We start from the raw sequence: 24,018 nt of genomic DNA, 5'->3' as shown, positions 1-24,018 counted from the left end.
AAGTAAGATTTGTTTGCTTAAAATCATTCCCCTCTTTAAAATGGTAGACCTGTGCAGGAATTATTGTGCTTTTATTTCAGGTTTCACTCTTCAGGGGTTTGGATGCTGTCTGATCTGTAGACAGCTCTCCATAATGCAGCAGGAAATTGCATTTTTGAAATCTGAGATTTCTAAATTAACTGTTAAACAAACTCAGGCTGGGAACGTTGCAATGCCACTGCCACAGAGGCCCCCTAGAAATGGAAGATGGGTTACTGCAGGTTCTGGTAGACTTAGAGTTGTTGATAGAAGACATGTCCCACAGTCTGTGGATCTCCATAATTCATTTGCAGCAGTTTCAGAGCGCAAAAGCAACATGGAGGATGGCTCAGGCACAGTGGGTGAGGAACAACCATCTCTAGTGATGGACGAACATCTGCCAGGATGGTTTGCGAATGCGATCGCGCAAACGCGATCAAATGTTCGCGAACTGCAAGTTCACGGCAGGTCCCATTCATTTTAATGGCAGACGAACCTGAAAAACCTTCAGCTCATATTTGCAGCCAAGAAATAATTACTAGAAGTGCACAAATAGTCCCACAACATGGACAGTGACATACCAGGTGTATTATTCAAATTTGCGATCTCCGTTTCTAATTTTTTTCAATGCAAAATATCGGCAATATAATTTTCGCGTACACGCATGCGCAAATGCACTATACAGTACCCAAATGCACTATAAAGAAAGTATATTGGTATATAACACCCTGCTTCAATCAGTTTTTTGGGGGGTAGAAATTATTTGTTCCAATAACGCTTGTCCCTCTATATACCTGCAGTTTCGCAGCAGAACCGCACACAACTGACGAACAATACAAATGCACTATAATATACTTTCTAACATAGAAAGTATATTATAACATTGTACAAGGAAGGCAATCCATTAGAATATGCATAAAGATAAAATGTAACCCTTAATAATTTTACTACGAGGGTCCATTCACACGTCCGTAAGTGTTTTGCGGATCCGCAAATCACGAACACCGGCAATGTGCATTCCGCAACTTGTGGACCGCACATCGCCGGCACTATAATAGTAAATGCTTAATCTTGTCTGCAATTGCGGACAAGAATAGAACATGTTCTATTTTTTTGCGGAAATGGAAGCACAGATGCGGAAGTGCGGATCCGCAAATGCGGGTGCGGATCTGCAAATGCGGATGCGGACAGCACATTCCGCATTGAACATGAATGGGTCTGCACCCCTTCCGCAAAATTGTGGAACGGATGCGGACCTATTTGGCTGACGTGTGAGTGGAAAAGATATTCCTCAAAATGAAAATAAATTAAATTATTAAAGTTAAAGGGGTTCTGCACTTTGTTTCAACTGATGATATATCCTCTAGATAGATTATCAGCATCTGATCGGTGGGGTCCGACACCCAGGACCCCCGCTGATCAGCTGTTTGAGAAGGCAGCAGCGCTCCAGCTTACAGCTGGCCCAGTGACATCACGACTAGTATCAACTAGCGTGGGCGGGGCTAAGCTCCATTCAAGTGAACAGAGCTTAGCCCCGCCCACGCTAGTTGATACTAGTCGTGACGTCACTGGGCCAGCAGTAAACAGCGAGAAGGCCGCTGCCGCTGCATTCTCAAACAGCTGATCAGCGGAGGTCCCGGGTGTCGGACCCCCGTTGATCAGATGCTGATGATCTATCCAGAGGATAGATCATCAGTTAAAACAAAGTGCAGAACCCCTTTAAGCAAAAAGCATATATGTGGTAGGCAATAACAAGTGCTCGGCGGCACTAAATCAGGTGCTCAGCGGCACCAAATCAGAAACCATATCTTCTACCACAATCCGGGGGGTTCCAGTGCACATCCATGAATCCCGAAGGGAAAGCAAAAACCATCTATCCTCTAGATGATAATGTGATATTGAAGGACAGGGTGGGCAAAGAACTATACCTGATAATGCCCTACAGGGGGGTGCTATTTTGGCCCTGATAGCCTAACCACAGACCAGAGGCGTACATAGGAATCACTGGGCCCCATAGCAAAAATCTGAATTGGGCCCCTTAACCCCGCCCACTACCCACCATGGCCCCTCCCACTTCCTGACTTTGCTCCTCCCATGCCACACCCCCATTAAATACATTTATACATGACCTACAGAAACTGTTAGGGGTTTCCTGGGGGTGACCTGTCACATGGGATATCTGCTGCAGCCTGCAGGTCTCCTTATTTGGGGTGCCATGTTAGGCTACCTTCACACTTGCGTTCGGGTCTCCGCTTGTGAGTTCCGTTTGAAGGCTCTCACAAGCGGCACCGAACGGATCCGTCCAGCCCTAATGCATTCTGAGTGGATGCGGATCCGCTCAGAATGCATCAGTATGGCTCCGTCTGTCCTCCGCTCAGCAGGCGGACACTTGAACGCTGCTTGCAGCGTTCGGGTGTCCGCCTGGCCGTGCGGAGGCAAACGGATCCGTCCAGAGTTACAATGGACGTCAATGGGGGCGGATCAGTTTGAAGTTGACACAGTAAGGCTCAATTTTCAAACGGATCCGTCCCCCATTGACTTTCAATGTAAAGTCAAAACGGATCCGTTTGCACTATCATGAACAAAAAAAAAAAATGTTAGTTTTTTTTGTTCATGTTAATGCAAACGGATCCGTTCTGAACGCAAGTGTGAAAGTTGCCTTAAAGGGAATCTGTCACTAGCAATTTACCCCCAATTTTTTTTTCATGAATCCATGTTTAACAGAGAACCTGTTTTCCATCTGTCTTGTTCTTTTGATTGTGAGTCTTGTCATTTCTTCAAAAAATCGATTCTTATGATATGTAAATGAAGCTGTAAGGAGCCCAGAGGGGCGTTATTCTTTCTCCACGGTGCCCAGGAACGCCCCTCTGAAGTGCCGTGCCCGGCTAAATTTGAAAACTAATAACGCCTCCAAGTTCATCTAAATCGCCTCCCAAATCCGATCCTCCTCTCGCCGGCATCCCAAATCCCACGCAGGCGCAGTGCCGTCAGTCATCTTATCATAGCGCAGGCAATCGCCGGCACTGCGCCTGCGCGGGATTTGGGATGCCAGCGAGAGGAGGATCGGATTTGGGAGGCGATTTAGATGAACTTGGAGGCGTTATTAGTTTTCAAATTTAGCCGGGCACGGCACTTCAGAGGGGCGTTCCTGGGCACCGTGGAGAAAGAATAACGCCCCTCTGGGCTCCTTACAGCGTCATTTACATATCATAACAATCGATTTTTTGAAGAAATGACAAGACTCACAATCAAAAGAACAAGACAGATGGAAAAAAGGTACTCATGGATCCATGTTTAATAAAGTACCTTTTTTCCATCTGTGTTCTTCTTTTCCATGTCAGTCTTGTCCTTTCTTCTAAAAATCGATTCTTAGGATATGCAAATGCAGGAACGGTGCCCCTCTGAAGTGCCGTGCCCGCCTAAATATGAAAACTCTAACATCTCCATGTTTAGCTGAATCGCCTCCCAGAGGCGCGGCTAAGTCCTCAACACCCGCCCCCCTCCTCAGCGCTGCGCTCTGCAAACACCCGATCCTCCTCTCGTCGGCGTCCCAAATCCCGCGCAGGCGCAGTGCCGGCGATTGCCTGCGCCTGCGCTCTGATAATACGGCTGAGGGCAACAGCTTCAACATCGTCACTGGGCTCGGCGCATGCCCAGTGACGATGTTGAAGCTGTTGCCCTCAGCCGTATTATCAGAGCGCAGGCGCAGGCAATCGCCGGCACTGCGCCTGCGCGGGATTTGGGACGCCGACGAGAGGAAGATCGGGTATTTGCAGTCAGAGCGCGGCGCTGAGGAGGGGGGCGGGTGTCTAGGGCCTTAGCCGCGCCTCTGGGAGGCGATTCAGCTAAACATGGGGGGGGCCCTGGGGAGAAAAGCAGCCGCATAGCCGGCTGCAGGTCATGAGTGGGCGGGGCCTTATCTGCGCTACGGGCCCCCCAGTGCCGCGGGCCCCATAGCAGTGGCGTGGTCTGCCTCTATGGGCGGTACGCCACTGCCACAGACCACGCGCCCTGATAAGAGCGACCCCGTCCAGAACCTTACCTAATTTATAAGATTAGACAGAGAGAGGCCAAGCAAGTTATAAGAGCTTCTAAAGCACAAGCAGAAGAGAAATTAGCTCAAACTGTGAAAAAAGTCGATAAGACATTGTTCAGATACAAATGAAAAAAGGAAACTAAAACAAGGAATTACCAAACTAAAAACAAAAGAAGGAAGGTATATGGAAGAAGATAAAGAGCTAGCTGACTGCCTCAAAAAATATTTCTGTTCAGTTTTTACAAAGGAAAATGAAGGAAAAGGACCTCAGTTAGGAAGGAAGACTAATGAATCTTTTGATGCATGTGTATTTACAGAGGAAGAGGTTCTAAGTCAGCTGTCTAAAATTAATACAAATAAGTCACAAGGGCCTGATGGGATACACCCAAAGCTATTAAATAAGCTTAGCGGGGAACTAGCAAAACCATTAACAGATTTATTTAACCAATCACTGGTAACAGGAGTCGTCCCAAAAGATTGGAAATCAGCAAATGTTATGCCCATTCACAAGAAAGGTAGTAGGGAGGAATCGGGCAACTATAGGCCAGTAAGCCTGACATCAATAGTGGGGAAATTAATGGAAACCATACTTAGGCTACATTCACACGTCCTGATTTTTCTATAATCCGATTTTCTGTCCGTTTTTTGCGGATCCGTTGTTCCTGAAAATGTTTCCGTATGTCATCCGTTTTTTGCGGATCCGCAAAAAACGGATAGATGTCTAAAGTTGGAAGCAAATAGTTATTTGGATTTCTTTGAAAAAAAGTGAAAAAAAAAGTGAATAAAAAGACAAGATATGATTACCTCAGGTGCCATTTTCTTTGGTTCATCGTGAGGTAAAGAGCTCTGTGTGGAAATTTTGCTGTATAGCCATTTTTCCGTGCATACTCTACTGCGATAAAATGCCGAAGGATATTTGTGGAGTTCTGTTCCATTGGGTCCTATTTCGGTTATTTGGACAACAACAACCAATGTTGGAAGAAGAACCGGAGAGGAGGAGGAGGAGACACTGGATTCATCCCATTGTTGCGCAGAGAATTCAGAAGGGACAATTTCACACACTTTATAATGATCTGCGTCAAGACCCCTTCAAGTTTCACAATTTTTGCCGTATGTCCATGGAGTCATTTGATCACCTTTTGACGTCTCTCCACCCTGACCTTAACTTCAGGGACACTAGCATGCGGCGCAGCATCTCTGCCGAACAAAGGCTTATTGTCACGTTGAGGTAAGTTTTTTTCGGTAATGTGAATATTTTGTGTATTTTAATTGAACTAAACCTTTTTTTTTTTTTCCACAGATTCCTTGCAACTGGAAATTCGTTTGCATCGCTGCACTTTGAATTTTTGCTAGGGATCTCAACTATCTCTGGGATTGTCTGCCATACGTGTAAAGTCATATGGCAGCGACTCAGAGATGCGGTGATGCCCACCCCCAAGGCGGAAGATTGGCTTCGTATCGCCGAGGGTTTTTTCCAATCCGCGCAGTTTCCAAACTGCATTGGGGCACTGGACGGAAAGCACATCCGTGTGAAGAAACCGCCTCACTCAGGGTCCCGGTTCTTCAATTACAAACAATATTTTTCTGTAGTGCTGATGGCCTTAGTTGACAGTAACTACAAGTTTGTAATTGTGGATATCGGGGCCTACGGGAGCACTTCAGACAGCCGCATCTTTAGTGTTTCCAGAATGGGTGAACGGCTTCGTGAAAACCAGCTTGCCCTGCCAGAGCCAAGAAGACTACCCGGATCTGCAGGTCCGCCGGCTCCATTTGTGATCGTGGCAGATGAAGGATTCGCATTGTCACATCACCTGATGCGGCCCTTCCCTAGACGCGATCTGGATGACAGGAAGCGTATCTTCAATTATCGATTGACTCGCGCCCGTCGGTATGTGGAGTGCGCTTTTGGAATACTGTCCAGTAAGTGGAGAGTATTCATGTCATCCATACAAATGAATCCGGACAATGCCACCCTGGTGATACAGGCTTGTGTAGTGCTGCACAACTTCACCAGGATACATGATGCCTCCGCTGATGCTGATTTGGGTCAAAATGTGCCATCTTCAGTCAATTTTGATCTCAGTCGGACTGGAAGACCGGGAACGGCTGGGCTAGCTGTTCGGGATTTCTATGCCGACTTTTTCAGCAGTCCAGAGGGGGCATTACCGTGGCAATTGGAAGCCATCCGTGGAAGTCGTTGATTTCAGCTTGAATCTGGTTTCCAAATTACTATTCAAATTTACATTTTCTTAGTTTAGTTAGATCCCCTGTTGTTAGTTTAGTTTAGGGACTCGCAAGATAATGAAGACCCTTGACGTGGGCTTGCGAGCTGAGGTATTTAATATTTGACAAATGACTATCATTATATCAAATTTGGGTGATAGTGTTTTAATTTTTTTTACATTTTTTTGTATTAAATACCTTCAAATACCTCTAAATAACATTTATTAATAAGTGTTAAGCAAAATACTAGTATTTTGCTGTATTTGTGAGAGGAGAGGCTGATTACACGGCTACTTACTTGCACCTGTGAGGCCAGGCTGGGTGGGTACTAGGCTATTTATAGGCTCCTGTAGGCCTAGGCTGACGACGGCTCAGCTGATTTCACTACCTGTGAGTCAGCTCTAGGATACAGCAGCATGGTGTGGAGGCTCCTTACGGCTGGGCGATGGCAGAATGTCTTAGCAGGGCGCTGGTATTCACGGTAGGATCGGAGTGGTTTGCACGGGACCAACGCTGCGGTCCGCGACATGTAGCGCTCTGAGATGTAGCAGAGTCGGGCGCTAAACGGTTGAATGAGGGTTGTTAGTTGGTTCAAGTCATGCACGCTGTGTTTTATATCAATGGTAAGGAAAAAAATAAAAATAAAAAATGCTGTGGTATTGCATTTGATGGCATGGTGCCTACAGGGCGGCATGCGATGCGCAGTACTCTGGTTCAAAGCAGAGCGGGGTGCTAACGGTCTAGGGAATGCTCGGCTGTCTAGGGGCTTGTTGGGGGTCATTGCATATAGTTGTTGGCCTAGCAGGTGCCTGGTGTAGGTATGGTCGCAGGTTTCCTCTATTGGGAAAAAAAAAAAAAAAAAAAGTGTGTTTTTAACATGCAGGGGCACATCCGTAGGTAACGCCAAACATGCAAGGAGTTGGGGTATGTATACCAGGGGTCTGCATGTGGGGATCCACGCAGATCAGTCGAGGCGCCCGCATTTGAGTTCTGATGCTCCTATAGGTAAGAGTGGTTTATCTATAAACTGTATGTTATGGGCACGCATGTGTCAGCGGTTCTGTGCTGGGGTATAGGTGCATTATATGTTGCCTTATTGTCGTTGCTTCAAGGTTCATGTTGATACACGTTTATGTTTTGTTTTTTGTTTTTCTCTTTTGGTGGTGCTGTGGTGACCATCCCGAAAAAAAAAAAAAAAAAAAAAAAAAAAAAGCCTGCAGCATTATGTGGGGGCGTTACCTTCATAGCTATGTCCATGTGTCTGCATTTACAATTTATACTCTGTTCACCACTAGAGCTGCGTTCATGCGTTGCTGTTGCATAACATTGATACCCTGTTAGCTCAGATTGCATTCACAGCTGCGTTATACAGTGCTCTTCATGCTCACAGCTGGGCCCATACCATGTTTCAGGCACTACTCACATCCAGAGCTGCGTTCACCCACCTGTTCATACATCACTTCGGCTTCCACTTAAGGCCGCATTTTTCTTTTCATTGCTACATCATGGTTACTCAGTATTTTCTCGGGGGCAGTCAGTGCACCGCTCTGATACCGTTCTCCTAATGAACATAGCTGCTTTCCTTCAGGTTACATTTCTTCCCTCGCAGACGCCTGGCCCCGCCATTAGGGTCTCTCGCGCCTGGCAGTTAATAAGTCCTGTCACGACTACAGGCGATTACGAAATCCTGTCACGTCTACAGGTTAATAAGTCCTGTCACGTCTTCAGGCAATTACGAAATCCTGTCACGTCTACAGGTTAATAAGTCCTGTCACGTCTTCAGGCAATTACGAAATCCTGTCACGACTACAGGTGATTACGTCCCGATCCATTATCAGAGTTAAGCGGCATATGCCATCCTCTAAGTTTTTGGGTCCTTTATTAATAATAAGAAATAATTTAAGCAGTGGCCTGGGGGATAAGTATAGGTGTAGTATTTGCTACCAGCAATAGTTGGTGTCCGAGCAGGGCCCTTAGCGAATGGTTGGACTTCATTAAGTCTTCTATCACATTCACCATTGTTATTTCAGTCCGCAGCTCCCGGGTTCAGACCTTCTTGCAATACGTTCATATGATCGTCAACATAGGGGTAAATCGTTTCTGACTACCGACCGCTCTTTCAAAACATCAACTTTAGCTACCTCCTAAAACAACGGCACGTGACAAAGAGGTAAGGTATATAGAAGTCGCTGATATGTACGGTATATTCCGCACCTTCATCGGGCGGAGTTTTCGGCGTTCAAAGCGGGCATCGTAATGGTATGTATATATTTACTCTAAATAAGGTCCATGCTTTTTGGCCCCTTTAGGCTGCCCTACAGCAGCAGTTACTGCACAATTCTACTGCTTGTTGAAGATAGGGTTAGATAGGTTAGGGACACCTTTCTGATAGCCGATCCGAACACAAGTGTTAAGCAAAATACTAGTATTTTGCTGTATTTGTGAGAGGAGAGGCTGATTACACGGCTACTTACTTGCACCTGTGAGGCCAGGCTGGGTGGGTACTAGGCTATTTATAGGCTCCTGTAGGCCTAGGCTGACGACGGCTCAGCTGATTTCACCCACCCACGCCATCTTACAGTCACTTCATATAGGGGTGGCCCCCTTTAGGCTGCCCTACAGCAGCAGTTACGGCACAATTCTACTGCTTGTTGAAGATAGGGTTAGATAGGTTAGGGACACCTTTCTGATAGCCGATCCGAACACAAATGGTTTAAATGTGTTTTGGAATTGTGCTTTTGTCTCCACATAATTTTTTTTTTTCACTATTAAATTTTTCCCAAATGTGTGTTGAACTTTAATTGAAAAACCTTTATGCTATTATCTTTAATTGTGTAAATAAAAATTATTAGACAGATTTAAATGAAAAATCTCATTTATTCAACAACAATTTTTTTTTCTTTTAACTTGATAAAATTAGAGATCAAACAATTCCCTTGTAAAAGGGCCGGTATTAGAACTTTGGGGACGAGATCCCTCGGAAGACCTGGGGTGTCCATGGTGAGCTTGGTAACTCCCCTGGGTAGAGGTTTCTCCAAGAAAATACTGTGATGAGGGTGGATGATGAGAAAATCTTTGCCCAAATGGCCTCCAATTGAGCATCTCATCGCGATCCCGCTCCAAATTGTGGACTGTCGCAATAGGTTCTTGAGGACCAGCAAAAAGGTCCATTAGAAGTGCCACAGCAGATAGACACCGAGCTTTTCGTTCCTCGGGTACTTTTTTAAGTAGGGGCACCAAACTTTTCACCATGGTTTCATCAGGACTCTCACCACGATTCTGGTTTAAATACTCCATAACCCTTGATTCAACAATGGTTCGAGTATCTAAAGCAGAATCGGGTGGAGGGGGACCCCTACGCCTACCCGAGGCACGACGCTGGGTGTTTATCTGCTGTGGCCCAGCAATATTTTCGGGGGTGACCGTTCCTTCTGTGACCGTTGCCAACGGTGGAGTTCCTTCCAAGGATGGAGGGGCAGTTGGATTCTCACTGGAAGAAGGTCCAGAAGCCGCTTCCACTTCAACCGGGTCTTGACTGAGGTTATCCACGGTTCTGAGAAATCATTTTTAAAGTTTTATTAAAGTTAATTATTCAAGGAAATAAAAAAATCCAATTAGATTATTATTTGACAAACATGCTGATCCTGGAAACGTCTAGCAGTTTCAGAGTTATTACAAACAAACTTACATCCAATGGTATATTCTAGGCACGCTCAGCCAGCGGCCATCAAGCTATTGTCCAACTAAAACTCCCACGTTGGACTGCTGTGAGCTGATAGCTGTATGCTGTTCTGGCATGCTGGTAGTTGTAGTTTGGCATCAGCTGGAGGGCCACAGGTTGAGCATGCCTGGTTTATTATAACATACAGGCTCTCTCAGGGTGATGGGAACGATTCAAGTTAACAATTCCCATTGGATTTGCGAAAACTCAAATCCAATGGTATATTAATAGGGACTCCTGGCTTTACATTGAAAGGCGATGTGAAATGGATCCGTTTACAATTGCACCATATTGTGTAACTGCAAAAGGATCCGTACACATTTAGGCTACTTTCACACTAGCGTTCGTCGGTCCGCTCGTGAGTTCCGTTTGAAGGGGCTCACGAGCGGACCCGAATGCAGCCGTCCAGCCCTAATGCAGTCTGAATGGAGCGGATCCGCTCAGACTGCATCAGTCTGGCGGCATTCAGCCTCCGCTCCGCTCGCCTCCGCACGGACAGGCGGACAGCTGAACGCTGCTTGCAGAGTTCGGGTGTCCGCCTGGCCGTGCGGAGGCGTGCGGATCCGTGCGGATCCGTCCAGACTTACAATGTAAGTCAATGGGGACGGATCCGTTTGAAGATGCCACAATATGGCTCAATCTTCAAGCGGATCCGTCCCCCATTGACTTTACATTGAAGGTCTGAACGGATCCGCTCAGGCATCTTGCGCACTTATACATTTTTCAAAGTTATTAATGCAGACGGATCCGTACTGAACGGAGCCTCCGTCTGCATTAATATAATCGGATCCGTTCCGAACGGATCCGATCAAGCGCTAGTGTGAAAGTAGACTAAAGTCAATGGGGACGGATCCGCTTGAAGATGACACCATATGGCTCAATCTTCAAGCGGATCCGTCCCCCATTGACTTTCAATGTAAAAGTCTGGACGGATCCGCTCAGGCTAATTTCACACTTATCTTTTTTTTGCGAATATAATGCAGACGGATCCGTTCAGAACGGAGCCTACGTCGTTATTATTATGATTGGATCCGTTCAGAACGGATCCGATCGAACGCTAGTGTGAAAGTAGCCTGAAGGCACCAAACTATAATCATCAAGGTGACATTGAAATTTTATCTTTAAAAAACATTACTTACGGTCGAGTTTCCATGATTGGGCGCAAGAACTGGAGGTTGGCCGTATACAAATATGGCTTTTTGGCCAAGGAACCGTCGCCACTTCTTTGCCGCTGATTCATTTCGCGCTTAAACTGGTCGCGGCACGAGTACCAGCGGTTTTTAATTTTGCTGACTAGGTAAAAAAAGACAAAAACAACAACATATATTTAAAATTTTCCTGATTAAAAAAAAAAAAAACATATCTGAGATTTAAACAGTATTCAAACACTCATCTCCTCAATTTACTGTATTATCTGTAAGGCAGGCATGCACTACCTCAGGCCCTCATGCTGTTTCCAAACTACAACTCCCAGCATTTCTGCACAGGCGACAGCTATCAGCCTATAGCATGGCATGTTAGGAGTTGTAGATTGTCCAAAGCTGGATGGCCACACCTTGAGCAGCCATGCTCTAAGGAGTTAACATGTTTGCAAGGCCTCAAAAAAAGTAGCCATATGCAGCTGTTTAATAATGCCTTGCTATGCATAGGTTTGCAAAGTAAAAATCTAGGACTGGGGGCTTAAAATGTTTGCAAACCAGCAAAAAGCATGCATATGCAGCTGTATATTAATGACTTGCTATGCACAGGTTTGCAAAGTAAAAATCTAGGACGGGGGGGTTAAAATGTTTGCAAACCAGTAAAAAAGCATGCATATGCAGATGTGTAGTAATGCCTTGCTATGCACAGGTTTGCAAAGTAAAATTCAAAGACGTAAGGATTTGAATAGTTTGCAAAGCCAAACAAAGCAAGAATATGCAGCTGGATCTTTATGCTATATGGAAAGCATGGTCAGTCTGCTGCTCTCCAAATGCTGAAAAACTACTACTCTACACAGCACGTCATAGGAGGAGTAGTAGTAGTTTGTAGAGCCATAGTTTTCACATTCCTGAATACATGTACTTCATACAAGAAATATGACAGCAGACATATATACATATATAAATTACTCACTGATGATGTGCCGCTTCTTTGAGTCTGCTTTGGAAAATTCCCCATCTAATTCCTGAGCGATCTCTTCCCAGGACCTATCCTTCAGGACTCGGTCATGGTAGGAGTCCAATCGCGTATCCCATAGGTTGGGCCGCTCTTCTATCAGGGTAATTAAACGCTCCACATCATAGACTGGCATCTTGTCAACTTTTCTATCCAGTCAGATTCAAAAAAAAGATGATCCAGCTCTGCCAAGCCCTTCCCCTTTGGTTTCTGTGGGCAGGATTTAATTTCCAGGAACGGAATCCGCAAAAAACGGATGACATACGGAATGACATCCGAATATCTTCCGTTTTTTGCGGAACCATTGACTTTGCATTGTACCAGGATCCGATTTTTCAGGAACATAATAGGACATGTTTTATATTTAAACGGACATGCGGAACGGAACAACGGAAACGGACAGCACACATTGTGCTGTCCGATTTTTTTCCAGGACCCATTGAAAATGAATGGGTCCAGATCTGGTCCTGATCTGTTCCTGGAAAAACGGAACAGATCAGGAAAGAAAAAACGGACGTGTGAATGGACAAGATGAAAAACAGCATGGGTTTACTTCAGGGAGAACATGTCAGACTAATCGTATTGATTTTTTTGATTGGGTGACTAAAATAATAGATGGTGGAGGTGCAGTAGACATCACTTATTTAGACTTTAGTAAGGCTTTTGATTCTGTCCCACATAGAAGGCTTATCGATAAATTACAGTCTTTGGGCTTGGACTCCCATATTGTTAAATGGATTAGGCAGTGGCTGAGGGACAGACAACAGAGTGTTGTAGTCAATGGAGTATATTCAGACCTTGGTCTTGTTACCAGTGGGGTACCTCAGGGATCTGTTCTGGGACCCATATTGTTTAATATCTTTATCAGCGAAATTGCAGAAGGCTTCGATGGTAAGGTGTGTATTTTTGCTGATGACACAAAGATTTGTAACAGGGTTGATGTTCCTGGAGGGATACACCAAATGGAAAAGGATTTAGGAAAACTAGAGGAATGGTCAAAAATCTGGCAACTAAAATGTTATTTTTGATAAGTGCAAGATAATGCACCTGGGGCATAAAAACCCAAGAGCAAAATATAAAATCAGTGATACAGTCCTAACCTCAGTATCTGAGAAAAGGGATTTAGGGGTCATTATTTCAGACTTTAAGGTAGGCAGACAATGTCATAGAGCAGCAGGAAATGCTAGCAGAATGCTTGGGTGTATAGGGAGAGGAATTACCAGTAGAAAGAGGGAGGTGCTCATGCCGCTCTACAGAGCACTAGTGAGACCTCCTTTGGAATATTGTGCGCAGTACTGGAGACCATATCTCCAGAAGGATATTGATACTTTGGAGAGAGTTCAGAGAAGAGCTACTAAACTAGCACATGGATTGTAGGATAAAACTTACCAGGAAAGATTAAAGGACCTTAACATGTATAGCTTGGAAGAAAGATGAGACAGAGGGGATATGATAGAAACTTTTAAATACATAAAGGGAATCAACAAGGTAAAAGAGGAGAGAATATTTAAAAGAAGAAAAACTGCTACAAGAAGACATAGTTTTAAATTAGAGAGGCAAAGGTTTAAAAGTAATATCAGGAAGTATTACTTTACTGAGAGAGTAGTGGATGCATGGACTAGCCTTCCTGCAGAAGTGGTAGCTGCAGTGAAGGAGTTTAAGCATGCATGGGATAGGCATAAGGCCATCCTTCATATAAGATAGGGCCAAGGGCTATTCATAGTACTTAGTATATTGGGCAGACTAGATGGGCCAAATGCTTCTTATCTGCCGACACATTCTATGTTTCTATGTTCTATGTTTCTACATGTCGTAAATAAACCAGTCCATCAAAAACTAAAATAGCATTCCCAAAATGATCCAAACATGAAGTAGACATATGGGGAATGTAAAGTAATAGCTATTTTTGGAGGTATTACTGTGTATTATAGAAGTAGAGAAATTGAAACTTGGAAATTTGCAAATTTTTCCACAATTTTGGTAAATTTGGTATTTTTTAATAAATAAAAATGATTTTTTTTAACTTCATTTTACCAGTGTCATGAAGTACAATATGTGACGAAAAAACAATCTCAGAATGGCCTGGATAAGTAAAAGAATTTTAAAGTTATCACCGCATAAAGTGACACTGGTCAGATTTGCAAAAAATGGCCCGGTCCTTAAGGTGAAATATGGCCGTATCCTTAAGGGTTTAAACTAGACAGAATGGTTTACACTGTGGTGGTGCTGTCTTCTCTAGGACTGCACATTTTGTGATGACATTGTAGCACAAATCCAAAACAGTAAGTTAAAAAAACAAAGGCATTGCATGTGTGAAAAACATAAAAGCTGAGTTGCTGATCCTGAAAACCCTCTTGCATTCTTTGTACTGACAGCTATCCCCACCCATTCACATACAAATGCACTTATATTAAAAAGCTGAAATGAAAAAGGGTTTATGCTCCCTCTAATTAATTTTGGAATAAGGAGCATACTGTGATATAATCCAAATTTATTGTTTTGTCACTCCAGGCAAAACTGCTCTAATAATAAGACGGAAGTGTGCATTTCTCATGGTGTTAGCAATATGTGATTTCTTCTCATTTCCCATGTGTTCTTCATATGTACACAAGCACCTGAGAATACCACACCCTATCATTACACTAATAGTAAAGCCTCATAATTGGAATGTGGAGGTTGTCCCTAGTTAAGAACACAATAGTGACTTTACTGTCATGAAGTATTTTCAGCAGGTATGGCTGTGGCCAGGAAGATTCAAGTGAATGATGAATGTATGTGACTAAACATGTCATAGATAAGACCATGATATGGTTGATCATACTTCCCACCAGCTCTGTTTGAACACTGGGAGCCTCCTTAACAAACATCAGTTTGCATACCATTCATCATTTCACTTTAGTTCTGTGAATTACAGTGATTAACCTATTTTGCTGGTTTTGAACAATATACTACTGTATATTGTTAGTTATTATAGGTTAAACTCCTATTACCATTAAATGGCAGTAATTCAGATGAAATTACTATCCATATAATACATGGATGACCTGAGTCAGCTGGTTTTATTCTCTGTTCTGGCTTATAGAGAGGGGTCTCAGTCAAGGGTCCCCATCCTCTAATGGGGCAAATAGACAGGGTTGTCTTCATGAGGCAACCTCTTTAAAGGGACATTAAATGTAGCAAATATCCTATGGCCATATTTTGTCTTGTTACAATTAAAATTAAGGAATATCGAATTCATTTTTCTCTGTGCATCCCAGGAGATCATCCATATATCCCCACCTCACTTTCCTGTTTCTGGGTGTAAAATAACTATCTGGAATAGGGGCCTCCCTCCTCTGCTCTGTATTCAGTAGGACAAGTATTCTTACTTCCTGCAGACTTGGCTAAGTCGGCCACCATAGCCGCTACACAGTTAGCAGGAGAATAACCCTTGTGTTCGCTGCAGGATTTCTACAAGACTATTTGTCAATCTGCAGCATTTTCTGCATGCAACAGTGTGAGCAAGATTAACTTCTGTTTACTTTCATTATTCATTTCTAGTTTAGTGTTTCTTTAACTCATAGATTACGGAGACTGCTATACAGCAAGTATTAACAGAATGCTATTCGATTGTCCAACAAGTACTTGGTCAAAATTTCCATTTTGGTATGTCCAATAAATCCTTAATTTCCATATTGGTATGTCCAATAAATCCCTAATTTTATGAAAGGCAAATAAATCGCAAAATCATTATAATGACTTTTATTTCCATAAATGCAAATGCACTAGAAATACAAAACATTCAAATCCAAATGAAAGCAATAACACAATTGATCCCGTTTGTGTTAATCCCGAAAAGTAAAGAAAAAGGAATATAGTTATTTAAAAAGTCAAAAATTCAATTTCTTTAAAAACTCAAAAATTGAATGTATAAATTGAAACAATGTTTGAGATTTCACTTTACTTCGAATTACTGAACTAATATTTAATGGCATAACCACTTTTTATTAAAACTACTTGATATCTGTGTTGTATTGAGTCGACCAACTTCTGGCACCTCTGAACAGTCCAGGACATTTGGTCTACATTCCACAGTCCTTCTGCATTTTTGGGGTTTGCCTCATAGACCCCATTTTTTATGTCACCCCACAGGTTCTTTATGGGATTGAGGTCAGGAGATTAGGCTGGCCACTCCATTACCTCAATCCTGTTTGTCTGTAACTAAGATGTTTACTTACTGATGTGCTTTGGGTCATTGTCACGTTTAAACACCCATTTCAGGGGCATTTCTTCTTCGGCATAGGGGAACATGATCTCCTCCAGTATTTTGAATATATGCAAACTGATCCATGATCCTTCGTATCAGATTAATGATGTTGGATTACTATTTTTTTTTAACACTAATATATATGAGGCTGGGTGAGTCATCAATATCAAAGGCGAGTGCAGTAGACAGAGAAACAATTGGCTATTGTTGTTTAGTTTGACTGCTGTATAATTAAAAGTTGCATTGTGTTTTGATTGGCCATGGTGGCTTATCGTCTCCTGCGTATTATAGGTGTATTTCTCTCCAGATTATCGGAGATTATGCAAATTATAGTCTTAATCTTTCAAAGTGAAGCTAAGAATGACCCACGTTTTTTGGATAGATCCATCACTATTTCACAAGGCATTAAGCCACAGTTTTCCACATGATAGATATATTTATTCACCTGATGTAGTCCTATTGTTCAATAAATGGGTTCAGGAGATGTTTTAAAACCATTTTTGCCTTATATCTCTATTCATAGTTTTTTCTTAATACCTGGGTAAGCCTGGACATCACCTCATTCTGTAAATCAATGTCACTGGGTATCTGTGCATACTGAATGTGGAACAGGTAATGTTTCTGTGTTCCAACTTTAATTTGTGTAGCTACAGGTTTCTCATGTGATCTTCTCTGGGTCAGTACGATTACAATAATACCATATTTGTCCAGTTTTCCTTTGTGTTTTTTCTGGTATTGAGCCCCTGTGACGGAACTTAATACCGGGAAATAAAAATGCTAGTGTCAAAGTACACAAACATACTTTTCAACATTTTAAGCAATATCAGTGTATTATTTTGGTTTTGTACAATTTTAGTGCAAAAAGGAAAGAGTACCTTGCAAAAGTATGAGAACTCAAGGAAATTTCAGATAACTTTGAGGCCTGTTAGGGTTAAGGCTTGTCACAATCATCGTTAGGAAAGGCCAGGTGAAGCAAATTTCTAAGCTTTATAAATACCCAGACTCCTCTAAAGCCTCATTTACACGTTAGTGTTTTGGTCAGTGATTTTCATCAGTGACTGTGAGCCAAACCAGGATTGGAGCCGACATAAACATAAGGTATAAGGAAAAGATTTTCACCTGTTCTGTGTTTAGAGCCACACCTGGTTTTGGCTCATAATCACTGATGGAAAACACTGATGTGTGAATGAGGCATAACCAGCCATGGGTTCTTCTAAGCAGCTGCCTAACAGTCTGAAAATGAAAATGGTTGAGGCCAACAAAGCAGGAGAAGGCTATAAGAAGATAGAAAAGTGTTTTCAGGTTGCCATTTCCTCAGTTCAAATTCAATTAAGTAATGGCAGTTAGCAGGAACAGTGGAGGTCAAGAGAAGGTCTGGACGACCGAGAAAAATTTCAGAGACAGCTTTTCGTAGGATTGCTAGAAAGGGAAATCAGAACCCCCCACTTGACTGCAAAACTCCTTCGGGAAGATTAAGCAGACTGGAGTTGTGGTACATTCTGCTCAGCGACATCTGCAAAAATATGGCCTTCATGGAATAGTCATTAGAAGAAGACTTCTCCTGCATTCTCGCCACAAAATTCTGAGTCAGAAGTTTGCGTAAGAGCACCTAAACAAGCCTCATGCATTTTGGAAACAAGTCCTGTGGACCGATGAGGTTAAAATAGAACTCTTTGGCTACAATGAGCAAAGGTATGTTTGGAGAAAAAAGGGAACAGAATTTCATGAAAAGAAAACCTCTCCAACCATTAAGCAAGGGGGGGGGGGGGGGGGCGAATCAGTCATGCTTTGGGGTTGTGTTGCAGCTATTGGCCTGGGGGAACATTTCATGGTAGAGGGAAGCATGGATTCAACGAAATTCTGGAAGCAAACATAACACCAACTGTAAACTAGCTGAAGTTGAAAAGAAGATGGCTTCTACAAATGGGTAATGATCCTAAACACACTTCAAAATCCACAATAGACTACCTCAAAAGGCGCAAGTTGAAAGTTTTACCATGGTCCTCACAGTCCCCTGTTCTGAACATCATTGAAAATCTGTTGACAGATCTCAAAAGAGCAGTGCATGCAAGACAGCCCAGGAATCACACAGAACTGGAAGACTTATGCAAGGACGTCGTCTTTAACTTTATTCATTTATAGATCTGTTCACAGTAACAGTAATTTGGACTTTTGGATGCCATTGTATTTTAATAGTAGTGGCATTTTAGGATGCAGTAGTACATACAATGTTTATTTTTTGTTATTTATATTTATCACAGGGGAAAGTGGGGTTATTTGAATTTTCATTTTTCTTTTTACTTTTTTTAACTTTTTTTTTTTTAACACCCCTACCCCAGGGGACCTGAATGTGCAATCATCAGATGCTTTCCCTATACATTAATGTACTACATTATTGCATAGGAAATTCAGTATATTCCATTGCAATGCTGCCACCTGCAGGCCTACATTGGAATATACCCCACGATTGAACAGCTTCCCAGATCTCAGCACAGAGAAGCTATTCTTCAGCGGAGCACAGCTCTCATGGTGAAAGCCACCTCAGATGACTGACCACAATATGTGTGGGGTTAACTGTCTAGGATCAGTGTCATCGCAGATATTAGCCCTTGGTGTCTGCTGGGTAAAAAAGCAGCAATGGCACCCGCTGCACTCGCAAGCAGTTGCCATTTTTAAAGTCACAGCTGTACAGCAACTATCATGAATTAGTTAAACAGTGAGCGCATGTGACTATTTTCCTAAGTTCTATAGTGGTGAATGGACAGTGCACTGCGCACACACGGCCACCACTCCATTCACTGCTATGGAACTGCCAGAAATATCCGAGCACATGAGGAGCCGGAGCAGAGGATGGGAGCGGTAGAGGCCCTGATTATGATGTGTCACAGTGTACTCCCTCAGGCTGTCGCTCCCTGAGGTTGGTGCAGTGAAGGAGGGCATCCTGTGTCCCCTCAGAGAAATCCCTATAGATGTGAGCTCCCTGCCTGATGGTAGTTCAGGGATGTCTATGTTGTTGCTAAGTAAGGCACATGATGGAAATGCAATGCCCAGCTTGTGGTGTTAAGAGTCAGAGACCAAAAGTCTCTCTTTACTGCGTGTACAGTAGGAGTTGTCGTACATCCAGCAGTGCAAATTCCTCCCAGAACTCAAAGCATGAGCAAGTAGTTTGTAGCAATAGCCCTCTAATTACTCTTCCTGGCTAGTAATTATAATCTGGAAACTGTGGCTGTAGTGTCCACTAATCTGGGAGTGCATACGGTGTCTTAACAAGTTATCCCTTTGCAGCAGCAGGGTCTGGAACACATCAAGCTGTGTTACTTGCTGGCCATACAAATCCTCCTACAAAACTTCCTCTCTTTCATTTATTGGAACTCTTGGTGATATAGAAAGTTCCAGGGCTTGCAGCTGAATACTGGGGGAGAGGAGCACATCATGTCTGCCCTACCTCCACCCTTCTCACAACTACTCTAACTGAAATGATCTGGAACCAGGTTGAGGAGCCAGCTCCAGAGAGGGCTTCACCAGTATTGTTAGTTCAGGCCACGCCTAGTTCATGGTGGAACATACTGAGTACAAGGTGCATTACATTAACATTATAAACAATACAAAGCAATTGTAAATACCTCCAGTTGTGCTGGGGTACTGTACAGGCACAATTCATGATGGAGGAGGGGGTGTATGGAACACTATATAATAAGCAGCAGCAGGCAGCCAGACACAGTTCATGGAGGGTATGGCACACTGATGATGATGATGATGTATAGTCTTGTGTACACGCAGTCTTACCGTTCGGGCCTCGATGCGCTTAGCTGACTAATTCAACATGGAGGAAAAAAAGAAGGCATGACACTTTGCCATTGGCCACAAAGGCCTAGAGAATAAGGCGCCTATTCCAGAGACCAATTTCCTAGCACTTATCAAATGGAGAGTCAAGAAAAAGGGGAGGAAGGTAGGGGGATCTCAAGGTTCAAAGGGTTCAGACGAAATATAGAGAATGTGAAGAAAACAATTTAATAAACGTGGGGAAAAAGTATCTTTAAAATAAAAGAACATTACCAACCGTGAATTTATAGACTAAGATTTAAGAAACCCCCCCAAAATTATATAAACCAAATAAGTGTTATATAGGAAGATCAAACGCCTGTTTGAAAAGTAAGGTTTTCAGTGCACGTCTGAATGAGAGAAGACTGGGAATCATTTTCAGGGCCAGAGGTAGGTGGTTCCAAAATCTGGCCCCTTGAGCCGAAAAGGATCTACCGCTATACACTATATAATATGCAGTAGCAAGCACAGTTCATAGGGGGTATGGCAAACTATAAAATACGCAGCATCAGACACAGTTCATAAGGGTATGGTACACTATATAATATGTAGGAGCAGAACAGTACTATATAATATGATGCAGCAGCACAGCTCATAGGATGGGGTTGGGTATATTATACAATACACAGCATCAGGCACAGATCATGGGGGTATGATTCACTATATAATACACAGCAGCAGGCATAGTTCATGGGGTGAGGATTATGGCATACTACTGTATATAATAAGAAGCAGGTACATTTCATGGGGGGTATGGCATACTATATAATATACAACAGCAGGAATAGTTCATGGGGTGGGGAGTACAGTATACTACACAATACACAGCAGCAGGCACTGCTCATTGGGGTATAGTACATTATATAATACATAGCAGCATGCACAGTTCATGGGGGGGTATGATACACTATAATAAGCAGCAGGTACAGTTTGTAGGGGTATGGAAAACCATATAATATGCAGCAGCAGGCACAGTTCACGAGCCAGGGGTGGGTAGTAGGGGGGCAATGGAAAGGTTGTGGGAGGGGCTAGGGATGGGGCATAAGGGCCCAATGATTTGTATGCTCCTGGTGACAAGTTCTCTTTAGTACATTCTATAACTATAGTATAAGCACTATATATACAGTTTTCCAATCATGTTGGCATAAATATATTTCAGCTTTTTTTTTTTTTACAAATCAGTCATGTTAAATGTTATGTACATTTCTTCTGAAAGGTGAAATATATATTTTATCCATATGACACAGAGTTTGATTGCAGCAAGTGTCAACTACAGCCTCATATTTCCCAGCTATGAATTGGAGGCCTCACAACCTATGATAGGATTAAATCACCTGTCTAATTTGTAGTGAATTTGCCTGGAAACGGGCGTCAGAGTCACGGATGTAGCGCAGTGAAGTGACAAATATTCAATCAGGGTTCTCTAGAGAAGACTACAAGTCTAAACTATACATATTCTTTCTGGCAGGGAAATCAAGATACCTCATGGGGACTGTAGCAACAAAACCCCTGTAAAGTCCCTCTTAAACCCATTACTCCAAGGATGGCATGCTTCACTTACCCATTTCAAAGAAACAGTGATGTTTCAACGCAGGGATTAAAGGAGTAAAGTTGTTAAAAGCAATTTTATCTTGCACCTACATGAGCAGTGCTTGGACATTCATTACAATGAGTCAAGATCCTTGATGTGCTACCAATTTATGCACTACTGAAAATCCAAATCCTATTTGCATTGGAATGGGAAAATATATCTGGGGAGGTTTCTAACCCTCTAGCAGTGGACATCAAAGGTTTACTTTTGCTACTAATTATATTGATTGTGGCCTGGCGGGAGGTGGGATGGCGTCAGTTTATCATCAAAAATCTTAACCTAACCTCAACCAAAATCAGAATTGTAGGTCTTGCAGTACTTACTTAGGATCCTTATGGTGAATTTACATGGCCAGAGGAACAGCCAATTATCACAACTGTCTGCTTATTAAGTGGGGGTATACCTTCACAGTTTGAGACCAGCGATTGCTACTGCGATTGCTAGTCCTCAATCTGCTACATTGTTTCTGGGCAGCAGAGTGGTGTTTAGATAGCATGATCTGCTGCCCAGAAGTGATAATCCATTTGCCTGCATGAAGAACTGTTTCACCCGATGCATTTCACTGCATCTTCAGACAGGCAGATTATCAGGAACGAGCATTCGTAGGAACGTTTGTCTCCAATGATCTGCCTGAAAATTGGGCCATGTCGACCCCCGATTAGGGTGTGTTCAATACTACCTTTAATGATCCCGCCACTCCCCTTCCCAAACTTCTTAGTCTCACTTGACACACAGTAAATGTTTGCTCAGCCAATCACTGGCTGAGGAGAGTCATCAATGCGACCTGAGCAGACGCTGAGAGCGAACAAGAACCAGAGAATGTTGGAAAGTATAAAGTGTTGTAACGGGAGTAGCAGGGCATCGGTGGAGGTGAGTATGACTTTTTTTATTTTATTTAATCTTACACTTTTCTTATTTTAATTACGGCCAGACAACATTAACAAACTTAAAGTGTAACTGTCATTTCATTTTTAGAGTATTTTTAGAATACACTTTATTAGGGAAATGTGTTAATTTTTAGAAAACTGTATGTAAAGTCTCCTATTAGCAACCCTCTAACTGAATGTTGCGAAGGAGAATCAATCTTAAGCATTCTACTAAATACTGAAGACACTGGATAACTGTAGGAAGCAGAGGCAGGTTTCTCAGCTTGCCTCTGCTCTCCCTATCCCAATGATATAGTAGAATTATTTTAAATATAATTATATAATTAAATCTTGGATATAGCTGGGTTGCAATATTTGGTATAAAAGCTATAGAGGGAACATCTAGACAAAGGAATTCCTCTGTTTAGGTTTTCCCGCCTGGTATATTCAAATTGCGTCCAGATGTACACTATGTGGATATACACCGCCTGTCCAAAGAAAAAGTCTCCACCAAAAAAAAAAGCCTTTAGCTTTGATTACGGCACACATTCGCTGTGGCATTGTTTTGATAAGCTTCTGCAATGTTACAAGATTTATTTCTATCCGGTGTTGCACTAATTTTTCTCCAAGATCTTGCATTGATGATGGTAGAGTCTGACTGCTGCGCAAAGCCTTCTCCAGCACATCCCAAAGATTCTCAATGGGGTTAAGCTCTGGATTCTGTGGTGGCCAATCCATGTGTGAAAATGATGTCTCATGCTCCCTGAACCACTCTTTCATAATTTGAGCCCGATAAATCCTGGCATTGTCATCTTGGAATATGCCCGTGCCATCAGGGAAGAAAAAAATCCATTGATGGAATAACCTGATCATTCAGTATGTTCAGGTAGTCAGCTGACCTCATTCTTGGAGCACATACTGTTGCTGAACATAGACCTGACCAACTGCAGCAACCCCAGATCATAGCACTGCCCACAGGCTTGTACAGTAGGTATTAGGCATGATGGGTGCATCACTTCATCTGCCTCTCTTCTTACCCTGATGCGCTCATCACTCTGAAACAGGATAAATCTGGACTCATCAGACCACATGACCTTGTTCCATTGCTCCAGAGACCAATCTTTATGCTCCCTGGTTTGCCTCACTGATTAGTGATTTTTGTACGGCTACACAGCTGTTCAGTCCCAATCCCTTGCGTTCCCTTTGCATTGTGCGTGTGAAAATGCTCTTACTTTCACTACTAAACATAGCCCTGAGTTCTACTGTTATTTTCTTCGATTTGATTTCACCAAACATTTAAGTGATTGACGATCACGATCATTGACGATCACGATCAGCACT

General features: G+C 42.9%; 1 protein-coding gene across 1 annotated transcript; it reads left to right on the top strand.

Annotated features, from left to right (window-relative positions):
• The first annotated feature begins 4,956 nt into the window (after nucleotides 1-4,956).
• LOC122925927 lies at nucleotides 4,957-6,255 on the top strand. Its single transcript, XM_044277271.1, has 3 exons — nucleotides 4,957-5,282; nucleotides 5,355-5,675; nucleotides 6,069-6,255. Exons 1-3 carry the CDS (start codon nucleotides 4,957-4,959, stop codon nucleotides 6,253-6,255), a joined length of 834 nt encoding a protein of 277 aa, XP_044133206.1.
• Nucleotides 6,256-24,018: the final 17,763 nt, after the last annotated feature.

This window comes from Bufo gargarizans, chromosome 2 (genome assembly GCF_014858855.1).
Source record: "Bufo gargarizans isolate SCDJY-AF-19 chromosome 2, ASM1485885v1, whole genome shotgun sequence".
Classification (NCBI taxonomy): domain Eukaryota; kingdom Metazoa; phylum Chordata; class Amphibia; order Anura; family Bufonidae; genus Bufo; species Bufo gargarizans.
This window is presented reverse-complemented; position numbering and strand designations above follow the sequence as displayed.

Coding starts and splice junctions, on each gene's coding strand:
- LOC122925927 (XM_044277271.1), top strand. CDS start 4,957: ATGCCGAAGGATATTTGTGGAGTTCTGTTCCATTGGGTCCTATTTCGG. Junction 5,283..5,354: donor AGGCTTATTGTCACGTTGAG/GTAAGTTTTTTT, acceptor TTTTTTCCACAG/ATTCCTTGCAACTGGAAATT. Junction 5,676..6,068: donor TTAGTTGACAGTAACTACAA/GTTTGTAATTGT, acceptor CAACTTCACCAG/GATACATGATGCCTCCGCTG.